Source organism: Phyllostomus discolor, chromosome 11, assembly GCF_004126475.2.
Source record: "Phyllostomus discolor isolate MPI-MPIP mPhyDis1 chromosome 11, mPhyDis1.pri.v3, whole genome shotgun sequence".
NCBI classification, from domain to species: domain Eukaryota; kingdom Metazoa; phylum Chordata; class Mammalia; order Chiroptera; family Phyllostomidae; genus Phyllostomus; species Phyllostomus discolor.
In genome coordinates this window covers 57107877-57120138 of record NC_040913.2, presented here as the reverse complement: position 1 = coordinate 57120138, position 12262 = coordinate 57107877, and the positions used below count along the sequence as shown (strand labels likewise).

Genomic DNA, 12262 nt, shown 5'->3' with positions numbered 1-12262 from the left:
GAACAACCTTGAAATATTTGGTAGATACTTAAAAACATAAATCTCTTGGCCATACATATTCCTTCCAATTTCTGTATCTCTTTATAATCCAGTATCTCAGTATACCTGTCTATATAATTCTCAAAACATTTTAAAAGAATTCTGAGAAACTACATATTCCCTGCCACATGTTTCAATTTTTTATTTCTTTCCATTATAAGCATAAATACTTTCAAAAAATAAAATATTTGCACATTCACATTTTGAAATAAATCGTTGGTAATTAGACATGTTGACATTATGCGCTTCCTCATATGATGCTCTGAGTAGCACACAATAGGGAATTCTGTTGTATTTTTGCCCAAAATACATAACCTAAATTTAATTATGAAGAAATATCATATAAACCCAAACTGAGAGACACTTTACAAAATAAGTTTCAACAGTTTCAAGATTATGAAACACAAGACAAGACTGAGGAATGCTCTTATATGAAAAGTGACTAGGGGCACATGATAACAGAATGCAACACGTCATCAAGAACTGGGTTCTGGACGAGGAAAAGGACATAAGTAAAACAGCTGGAGGCTACCTGAATAAGAGCTATTGATTAGCATTGAATCAATGTTAATTTCTTATTTATTTTTCTATTACATTTGTGGTTATATATGAGATTAATATTTGGGAATGCTGAAATAAGTGTGTATAGGATTTATATTTACTATTTGTAAATATTTTTTCAAATGATTTCAAAATGTTAAAATTTAAAAATTCTTAATTTTTTTTTAATATTTTATTTATTTATTTTTAGAGAGGGAAAGGAGGGAGATAGAGGTAGAGGTAGAGGTAGAGAGAGAGAGAGAGAGAGAGAGAGGGAGGGAGAGAAACATCAATGTGCGGTTGCTGGGGGTTATGGCCTGCAACCCAGGAATGTACCCTGGCTGGGAATCGAACCTGGGACACTAAAAATTCTTAATTTTTAGTTCAGTGAACAATTGCACATAATTGACTAACAACTGTAATATGTCAACAGTTTTGATAAATATATATTAAACAGTATTTGAAATGCACCTCTAATCAGACAAAAGGATTTTTTCAATTAGTTTGTATATTTATCAGTGGCTATTACTCAAACCTACAAGGAGATTAATTTAGCATCTGCTTTGCTCCCTTTTTGTTTTGTTTCTATTTTGTTATCTAAAAATGAAAGCAGTGAAATATTCTGTTTAAATAAAGAGAAAGATGGAAAAGGAAAAAAGAAATATCTGGTAAGGATGAATAGGAGTAGAAACGAGGGTAGAGAGTTCAGGAAATTAGATTAGATTCAGGGACACTTCTAAGGTGGAACTGTCAACTGTTGCAATAGTCGGCTACCCTAACTTTGAGTCCTAATCAATGTCAATGCCACCCTAGTTAATACTGTAAGCCCCCCGCACACCACCCTAGAAATTCATATTTCCCTTTCTACTTCATTTTGCTCCATTCAATATTTCACCCTAGAAATTCATATTTCCCTTTCTACTTCATTTTGCTCCATATCTTACTACATATAATATAAACTAGTTCTCATTTTGTTCATGGTCTGTCTCCCCAAACTATTCAGGGGGGGAAATCCAAAAAACCTGGAATTTACTTATTTAAAAATTGTGTATTTATTCTTACATCAATCATCTTCAAGGTACTCTCCATTTGATTCAATACACCTATCGAGATGTTTTTTCCACTGCTCAAAACAATTTTTAAACTCATTGATTTAGATGCCTTTTAGTGTTTCTGCCATTTTTTTGTTTCACCTCTTCTACACTGACAAAATGTTTCCCTCTGAATACTTTTTTCATCCGGGGAAACAAACAAAAAGTCACTTGAGGTAAGAATGGGTGAATAGGGAAGGTGGGACATATGGGTCATGACAGTTTTGGTCAGAAACTGCTGAATACTCAGCATGGTGTGGGCATGTGCACTTGTAAACCACCCATCATGAAATGGGCAAACATGTTGAAAGAATCTAAAAAAAAAATCACTGAAGCCGAATATAGCTTTTCACAACACGCCAGCTGGTACACTGATAGAGATGGGTTCCCAGAACACTCACATGGGAAAGAAGCCTGTGCTACATGGGCCCATCCCCCAGAGATAACTCCAGGTTTTTTTGGTTCTCCTATTGTAATATAAACTCTACACAGATAGGTATTTTTCATATTCTGTTGACTAATTTAGCCCCAGAGCTAAAATAATGCTTGACATAACAGCCAATAAATAAATATATTTGTTGAATGAATATACATCGAAATCATTATTATCACATAAATTATTCTCCACCTTAAACTTAACTTTACAACTTTACCACATTTTCTCACTGCAAGAACTTCAGAAAATGAAAACATCTGTCTGCAGTAAGGTAAGATAAACTTATTTAATTATTTTTTAAGGCTACTATCTTTTTTTATGCTATAAACAAAAAACTGTCTAGATACTTAATACCCACTTACCTAACCTTATAAATAAATTGTAGATTTGCAGAACCAGGACTAAGGTAAGTGATAAAATAACATTTAAAATCCGTTTACAATGCTACTTCTATCTAATTAAGAAAAGTAATTAAATTCAAATTGAAATATATGTGGAATAGACAACAATTCACCATCATTTTATTGGAAATTTAGAACGAGCACCATGTGCAGCACTACGAAACATTCTTACCTGAAAGTATCAAGGCAATACCTCCACATGCATTGGGAGAAGACATTGAGGTCCCATTCATCAGCTGAGTTCCTCTCAATGTCCAGTTAGGAACAGATGCAATGGCTCCTCCTGGTGCACTGATACTCACTCCAAGGGCCCCATCAGCACTGAACAAAAAGCCATTAGTTTGCTCACAACGGTTAAAACTGGATAAACATGGGCATTCACAACAAGGCCACTCGTCAAACACAATACCATGGACTATTTGCAGTCATTCGAATCATTGGGGGAAATACCCAGCACAATTATTTCCCCATTAAGCAGAACTTTTTTCCCTTGTAAATGAAAAAAAAAATCTGTGTATATTGGGCTTAGGTATAAAAGGTTACCAGGTATATTCATAGAGGAAAAATAAATAAATGTCACTGCTCAGACTCCTTAAGGAATGTACTTTTGTCCATAATAAGTATAAGCTTTGCCTTTCTCTGAAGTTTAATACAGCACTGTCCAATAGAAATGGAGAGACACATCATTCTGTATTCTCTAAAAACCTCATTAAAAAACAAGGTAACAAGAATTTGGTGAAGTTAACTTTAATAACATCTTTGATTTAACCCACCACACCCAAAACATAATTTCAATGTGTAATTGATAGAAAAACATGAGTTAATATATTCTTTTTTTGTACTAAGTCCTAAAAATCTGGTGTTTAGTTTGCACTTACAGTGCATTTCAATTCATACTAACCTCATGGGACTAGAGGCTGCCATACTGGACAGCTTGTCAACAGTGCTGCTTTGCTTAGGGTTTTGGCTAAGCAAGGTTTAATCAGTTAAAGTCTATAAAGTTGATTACTGCAATGTCACCAAACACAAGCTCTGTCTTCTGCCCTAAGTAAAGAATAACATAAAGGGACACTATACTTCCTCTCACCTGCAAGAGTGGCCATAAATTCCCCACAGAGGACTTTGGCCTCTCCTTTCTACCATTCTTCCTCCAACTGACTAAATTATTTTTATTCTTGGGTAGGAATACTAGCACAATTTGGTTTCATAATTTGACACAGAGAGCTGAAAGCAATGCAAATTATATCTTCCTTCTGAACTGGGTTAGTGGCATTCCTTTTAGTGAATACCTTAAAACAAATATGATGAGGTAAATACCTGTTGACCTGTAAGGAATGTCATACATTCCATACAGTATTATCAAGTGACAGAAGGGCCTGAATAGTCTGATCTCCCATTTATGCACATAATGACTAAAAGGTTGTTCATCAAAACATCACCCAAGTATTATTACAGATAATGAGATTTACAGTAATTTTTACTTTTTTCTTTGTACTGTCTATACTGTCTACTAATGTTCACAATGAGCACTCAGTAACTTATTATCAGAAAAAATAACTGGGAAGAGCCATGAATTCTACAAACTTACTTCCTATTGCTCTGTATTAATTTTCAACTAGTTTTTTACAGTGGCTAATCATAAAGCATTTAATTAGTGTTCTAAAAATGGTTTCTATAAAATGTAAATTAAAAATTTTATTTAAATAAAATTTTCCTTGAAGAAGGTGATGGGATCAGCCAAAGAACATATATACATGCAATGACACAGAAACACAGATAATAGTGTATGGATTGCCTGAGTGGGATGGGGCTAGGTAGTAGTGGGCAAAGGGAGAAAATGTGGGGACACCTGTAATAGTATAAACAAAATATAATAAAAATAAAGTTTTCCTAATATAAACCTCACACATTCCTTATTAAAACCTTATATGTGCTCTGGCTGGTGTAGCTCAGTGGATTGAGCACAGGCTGAAAACTAAAGGGTCACCAGTTTGTTCCCAGTCAGGGCATACGCCTGGGTTGCAAGCCATGTCCCCAGTGGGGGCCATGTGAGAGGCAACCACACATTGATGTTTCTCTCCCTCTCTTCCCTTTTCTCTAAAAATAAATAAATAAAATCTTTTAAAAAACCCCCAAAATCCTTATATGCCCTGGTCAGGTGGCTCAGTTGGTTGGAGCATTGTCCTATATACCAAGAGGTTATCTATGGGTTTGATCCCTGGTCTGGGATATAAATGTTCGATGTTTCTCTCTCACATGGTCATTTCTCTCTCTCTCCCCGCTTCTTCTGCTCCTTCCTCTCTCTCTCTAAAATCAATAAACATATCCTCAGGTGAGGATTAAAAAAAACCTTACGTAAACTTTATATAAAAGTTACCTTTGAATAAAAAAGCAATTGATATTTTTCTTCAAAAATACAATATGTAACAAAAATTTAAAACACATTTATGTAGACATTTGGTAATCTGCCTTTAAGATAAATGCTATACTTGCAAATAATATGACATGAAGTCAATATTTTGATAGTATTTCCTGATAAAGAGGACTTTAAAAATAGTACTATATAATACACACAATTAGTCATCATTAGTCAATGTTTTATATTTCGTGACCTATCTAATAATTAAAACCATGTATTTGCAATAGTAAACATGAAACCAATTCTCTCAATTCTTAGAAAAACTGGTTTGTGAACCATTATCTGTTCAACTCAAGCTTCCCTCAAAATTCATGAACTCATTTTCTTAAAATAATTATTTAACTATTCTACTATGTGCAAATAAGACTATCAAAGGCTGCTTTAAATATTCTCTACTACTTTGTTTTTACACTGACTGTAAGATTAAACAACATTTTAAAATCAATTTTAGAAAAGGACAAGTTTAATAATTAATACATTTATTAACTAAATACAAAAGACACAAACCTTTGCCAACTTTGACTTAGTCTTATTCCTACCCACTGTTATTCAGTGAGGTGGAGTTTTAGGCCAGTTAGTTGAGCTGATGAGAGTAGTCTATGGACCACATGGAGATCCATTACTTTTATTGACAGTTATAATAAACTACTGAAATAAGTTTGTTTTTTTAAAAAAACTTACCTAGACAAGGCTAGGAAGATATCTGTAACTCAGAGAATTAAATTTAGAATTACCACATTTGATACAATCCCAACTGATGTTATCTTCCAATATTCCCTTTAATATGTTTTATACCTTAGATAAATCCAACTAGTAGTTTTTTCCCCAAACATTTCTACTAAAACCTGCTCATCTTTGGGTTCATGCTATTCTTGCCATACAAAATTTCCTTCTCTGAAAATCCTATCCATCCTTCAAGGCCAACTCCAATACCATCTTCTCCTTGAGGGGTTCTACTCAAAGGAAAATTATTGCTTCTACCTATATAATCCCATTGTCCTACAATGGAATTGTGAACTCAGATCACAACCTGTTCATGTATGCCTTGACTTCTGCAGGCAGTAAGGTATTTGCTGAAATAAATTCAAAGTCGTTTTCCTTAAAAAAACTCCAAAGAGGTAAAGAAATGAATTATAATAGGCTTTATTTTCCAGAAGGTATCCACTGATATCATAATGAGGGATTATATAAATTAGGACTTAGTATAACTCTTGAGAAAGATAATCAATTTCTTGTAGCAGATAAGTATAGTTCACAGAGGGGCTTCAGAGAACCAAAACAGATGAATTTCATTTATCAAATAGAACTTGCCTACTATGGATTGTACCTAAAATTGTTTTAATAGGTTATATCTCCAAAAACATAAACACAGGGTTTACAGGCCTATAACTGTGACACATTACAAAAACTTAGGGCTCTTGTTTTACCTAAGTTCAAATGTGAAAAGTATCACAAAGCAGGCCTTCACTTCTGTAGATCATCTAGTCCTTAGTTTGTATATAGATCCTCATAAATGAAGGATTGGAGTACACGCCTAAGAATTTACACTCAGAATAGTTATATACATCAAATAATAAAATAACAGTATTTTACTTCTTTAATGATCAGTTTCCCTGGGATGAAATTCTTAATCAAAATAAAAATGCTACAAAAGTAAAAACTAGCAGAAAAAATCGGTAAAAGTACCAAAACTCTGCCTTATCTCACTATGTTAAGTTTGACCAAATATTTTTAATAGTCCACATGTCCTACTCTCAACCTACCTGGGGCCTCTAGAAGACCATGTATATTGATTCGCAGGTAATTTCTCTCTCAGAGAATACTCAGCAACCATCATATCAGGTGAAACATAAGCACCAACACCTGTGGGATAGATGTCATCATTAACAAAAGGACACAAAATATGAATCTTAACCTTTATCCACTATTCACTCAGCTGTGTAACCCTGGGTAAATTGCTTGATTCCCCTATGCCACAGCTCTGTCATAAAATAAAAAGACAAAAAAAAATTACCAAGAAAAGTTTACTATATGTACCAGACATTACATATTACATGCCTTATTTTGGGATATAAAAATATCTATCAGGATTATTATGTGAATTAAAAATAATAACATACATGAAAGTGTGTAGACGTATAAAAGAAAAAGAGCACAGTGTTTTAAACTTTAAAATATAACACTAGAAAAATAAAGGAATTAGTTGACTGGTCATTTTTAAATGACCATTCTATCCAAAATTCTACCTACAAAGTTGACAGTATCCCTCTCCTCAAAAATGGCTAAGGGCCAAAAACAAAGACCTAACATGTTAGTCTTCAGAAATATATGCAAAAGAGGTCTACTAAGACTCTGAAACACAATACAGAGATCAAACTTGGTTCTTTCATTTTAGAAATTTGGAAACATGGCCTATAGACACTGAAAAAGTTACAAAATACACATGTATGGTTGGCAAAGAAAAGATTTAGAATCCAGGTCTATCAGCTTCTAATTCCTCTTTACAACATACACATATTCAGAATAGAAGACTGAGTAAAACATATGTGAGTTAAGAGGATTTAGGTTAACAATACTGCCACATAATACCATGATTATTTTATAAAATTTAGTTTAAAATTTTCAGTGACTATGGGGATAGAAAACAACAAAAACACTGAGTATTACAGCAGAGTAGTAAACTTTGATCTTTACCTTTCAGATCTATATTTTGATTCATTTTCATGTATATTTAAAATATCTAGAACACTGAAATACACAATGAATATATCACTGGTAGACACTGTTGTCTTAACACATAATTTAACAAAATTACTTAAGCAAGAAATTTTAAATTACATAAACTAAGTTATATCATAAAATGTAGAAGCTATGAATAGCTTGACATGACATATTTATATTTATCTTGTATATTTAAGATCACTGTTAATTTAAAACAAAATTTTAAAAAGGACCAATTTTGGATCTTTGATACCCAAATATTATTATATATACATCTATAGTGTCTACATACCAATAATATCTATAATATGTATATATTTATGCAATTATTGATACATACGTCAGAAACATTTGGGGACAAATAGTTTTTATAGTCATATACCCAATGACAAATGTCACGAAGCCTTATTATGATCTCAAATAAACAAAAAATTTTTAGGCATCATTTACTACATACATATTTCTCTTAATTCATCTTCCTTATAATGTATATTTAAAAAGGAGGTAGGGTTTATATTTTGTGGGTTTTTCTGCAAAAGTTGGCAGCCACTGTATGTTATGTAAGCTAAATTTATTATTCTCATACTATGACTGCAATTCTTGATTTAGATTTCCCATGAACTCTTGGTGATGGGCATTTTTTTTCCATTAGAGTACACTGCGATAGACAATACTGCATCATATGTAAAGACCAAAAAGTCGCAGAAAAGCCACATTCATGGAACAAATGTGTTTTAACTGCTTTTCTCATTAATAAAGCTCCCTTACTCCACACTTGGTTCTTTCTGCATGTCCTAAGAGAAATTAAAGGAGGAAACTATATTATAAATAAGTAGTCGTACACTATAAAAAGTAAAGCAAGTGTATTTATGTTGTTCACTTAGTCTGAAAAGCACTTTCCTCAATTCTTTCTTTTTTTTTTTATTTCAATCATTGTTCAAGTACAGTTTTCTCCCCCCTACTCCCGTTCCAGAATTATTTCTACTGACTGAAACCCTCATTCCCACATTCTTTCAGAAAGCCTCATCTAAATTCTCAAATCAGAAGTGGCTGCACTCTTGTATCCGTTAGCACTGTTACCTATGCTTTCATTAAACTATTTACTCCAGTTTACTGTAAATTCAAGATCAGCAGGCCCCTACCAGATTTCAGTTTCCTGGGGGTATATTTAAGGTTTACAGTGTCTTGTATACCTAGAGATCCAATTAACATTGAATTAACTAAGGGGGTTTATGTTTGCTTATTTTGAAACAAGTCCATATCTAAAACAGGAAACTAACCTATTACACTTGATGTAGTTCCACCTGGACAACCAACTGTAGAAAGGCATGGGCCATTATTTCCAGCACTTGAAACATAAATTATATTATGCTTCCACACTGCTTCATTAATTATTTCACAAATTCTCCTGAAAGAGACAGAATTTCTTTGAACATAAAAAACTGACCTGCTTTTAAAGAACTATATTGTTATTGTTATTATCATGTGAAAATATTTGCAAATATGGTGTATTTAAAAAAGACTAAAATATGGTTTCAAGTAGTAGAACTAAAGCAGTGACAAAAAATAAGGAGTGTGCATTGCAATCACTCAGGGAACATTCTAAAACTATAAATGCTTAGCCTCTATCCTCAAAGTATTTATAATACCAAAATATTGCTCAAATGCACGGTTAAGTAACTTCTGGCACCACCCACCACTGGTGGGACATGATACAGACATTCCAGGAGATACACCCTAGTTGGATTTTATATGTTGGGAAGCAGTTATGAGGTCAGGTTAAATGTGGAGAAATGCTAGATACAAACTGAATATATATGGGGAAAACTACAAAAGGAATGGAAGCAAATACTGAATGATTACCAGTGATTGGGTAGGGAGATAATATGGGGTTTCACTTCCATCCTCCACTTGAAATAACGTACTCAGAAACAACTTGTCGGGGGTTTCCTATATGTATATATTTATGATTAGTGATAAAGGTGAAAGGAAAATAAGCCAGTAGGAGAATCTAAGGGTAAGATTTAAAATATAAGAAATCTGGTTAGAACTTGATAGCACAAGAAAAACATAGTACTATGAATTAAAGGAGATGAAGTTAGACCATGAAGAAAATAGAGTCAACATAACAATGGTATGGAGCTAAGGGCACTCCCAGTGTAAAAGAAGGAAATTAGGGAAAGATGACTTTAAAAGGACGAATCTTTAAAAAAAGAGAAAGCAAAACACTTAGGTAAATAAAATACTGAAGCAAAGGAGGGGCAAACTTCATTCACAAATGAAATAACTGAAGATGACAGGGTGCTTGTTAGAAGGGCAGGAAAGGGATGTATAACAAGAAACCTAGTAGCACTAGTCATCTGGTACTACTGGTAAATTTAATTTAAAAATCAAATTATTTGATAACAGCAAACTAAAGGGTCTGGGCTTGGTAAAATTGGATTTTGGCAGGAGTTTATTAAAGAATTTCAGACATTGGATAGCAGGTATATGGTAGTGGGGAAGTGATCAATAAGGTTATTTCAAAGTTATTACTATGAAGAAAACAAGGTGAAGTAACATGAGGTCAAGACTAAGCCACTAGATGTGGCAGCAGGAAGATGATGACACAGGGAGGAGGCGTTGGGAAGAGACTCAGAAAGTGAACATACATAACTAAGTTCTGCTGGAAAGTGAGTGAAAGAAGTATGAAATGAAGAGGGTTTGTGTCTGTTTTAAAGCTGGTGACTCTAGAGAATGTATGTGTAGTGATAATAATCCAGGACAGGAGAGAGGAAACCAGAACCAGATCACAAGTGCTTGAGTAACTTCTGACCCAGGCACTTCTTTCATTACCCAATAGGGAAGGCAGAGAAGATTGAGCCTGAGTAGTTCTTAGGAAGGGTATTGGTCCCCTGCTGAGTGCTTTTATTTTCTCTGAGAAAGTAAGAGTGAGGGCTTTTCTGAGGGAAGAAAGGGAAGGACACTGAAGGTCTTTAAGAAGTAAAGGTGTAAAATGGGTCGTATAGGAGTCAAAGGGTAAATGCAGTATGATTAAAGACAATGCTGTGTAAACATTTGACATCTGTGGTCATAAACTTAAAATGGATCAGTGTGTGTCTCCAGCAAAGTCTGGCAGATCAGGTGCATGATCCTTGAAGGGAATGGAATGACAAGGTTTCCACAAGTCTAGAGTTTTTTCCAGGTAGTTATACCTGGAAGAGTTCAGGCTGCTTGTGGATGAGGAATTCTAGTGATGGATAGGGCGTGGGGCCTCCCTGGATAGGAGGAAATAAGGACCACTGGAATGAGAGCCAGAGATCTGGAAGACACACAGTTATCATCTAACCACAGCAAGTGCTTTTTTTCAATCATGATTTTCAATTCAGTTATGAAGAGCATTACATACTCTTCATTAGCTAAGTTTCTTTGGCTAACAAGTGTCAAAGAACACTCACCCAGAATTTGGCCAGTGAGTTGCTTCTCCATAGCTGTAGTTGACAAGATCACACTTATGATTTATAACTTCTATCATCTATTAAAAAAAATGAAGAGTCTAATTTAGGCAGCAATGTACAGAAATGATTGTGCAGGAAAACAAAGGCACAGAATCCCATGGTTAACCAATCATATTCTACTTTAAATCTAAAAATATAAGTTACTTCTATGCATAGTTAATAAATTTTTAAAAAAGCAAATGTAGAGAGAATATAGTCTGTGGTCAGAATATAGTATTTAGAATATACTAAGTAATCTATAAAAAAGAAAACTAGTATTTCCAGAATGGAGTAGGGGAGAGGAAGAGGAAAAGGAATTGGTTCTCACTAAATTCTAAAATAACTAAAGTAAAATATAATTCATATGTTAAAATGAAATGTAGAATATTAGTTAAATTCTTCTTAGGCTAAAGGAGCAAGCTGCCTAAGGGGCTTATTTTGTTTTTGTTTTTTTTTGAAGTATCTCAAAATAGCTTGCTAGAAAACTTACTAGAAATGAGAAATATAACATAAATAATATTTTTATATTTTCCAATCCTAGTAATTTTAATAAAAACAACTAAAAATATTCTCAGCAAGCCCAGAGAACTTTATAAAACTAAAAATATCCAAGATCATCAATTATTAACCCTCTAAATCAACACCTCACAAATACTCACAGCTCTTATAAGGCCTGTGCCTGTTTCCATAGTGCTCAGTCTTGTATCACCAATCTTGATTGAAAGAATTTGGGCACCTGGAGCTACACCATTCCGTTCAGGTTCTTCTGGAAAATGTCCAGCAGCTATACTAGCTACATGTGTTCCGTGAGCACCTAGAGGAAAAAAGAGGGGAATATGAAAAAATAGCCTCACAGGTTCAAATTTGTAATCATTCCATTCAATTTGTATATTAATCATGGTAAAAATATTCAAATAAAATATACCTTAACCTTAATATTTAATAATATATTATTACCTTAATTCTCGTACCAATAATTCACAAAAAATGAAATTCAGTGAATTCTACATACTATTCTGCTACCTGGAACTCTAGCCTTTTCACTGAGAGCAAAAACGAAGGTTACAAGGATGAGAAGGTATTTGCAATATATATAATTGACAAAGAACTTATATCAAAAATATAATCTTTCAAATTCA

At 33.6% G+C, this 12262-nt stretch overlaps 1 protein-coding gene across 4 annotated transcripts in view; it reads right to left on the bottom strand.

The window, feature by feature from the left end:
* Positions 1-12262, bottom strand: part of TPP2 (tripeptidyl peptidase 2) — a 122247-nt gene that overhangs the window by 71364 nt on the left and 38621 nt on the right. For all 4 annotated transcript variants that reach the window (XR_003685550.2, XM_036011434.1, XM_028526286.2 and 1 more), the window contains exons 7-11: positions 11783-11937; positions 11085-11161; positions 8928-9055; positions 6690-6789; positions 2680-2828 (exon numbers count right to left, since the gene is read on the bottom strand). Coding sequence is in view for 3 of the 4 variants with exons in the window: in XM_036011434.1 (XP_035867327.1) it covers positions 2680-2828; positions 6690-6789; positions 8928-9055; positions 11085-11161; positions 11783-11937 (609 nt within the window). In the remaining variant the exon portion in view is untranslated. The remainder of the gene's footprint in view (positions 1-2679; positions 2829-6689; positions 6790-8927; positions 9056-11084; positions 11162-11782; positions 11938-12262) is intronic.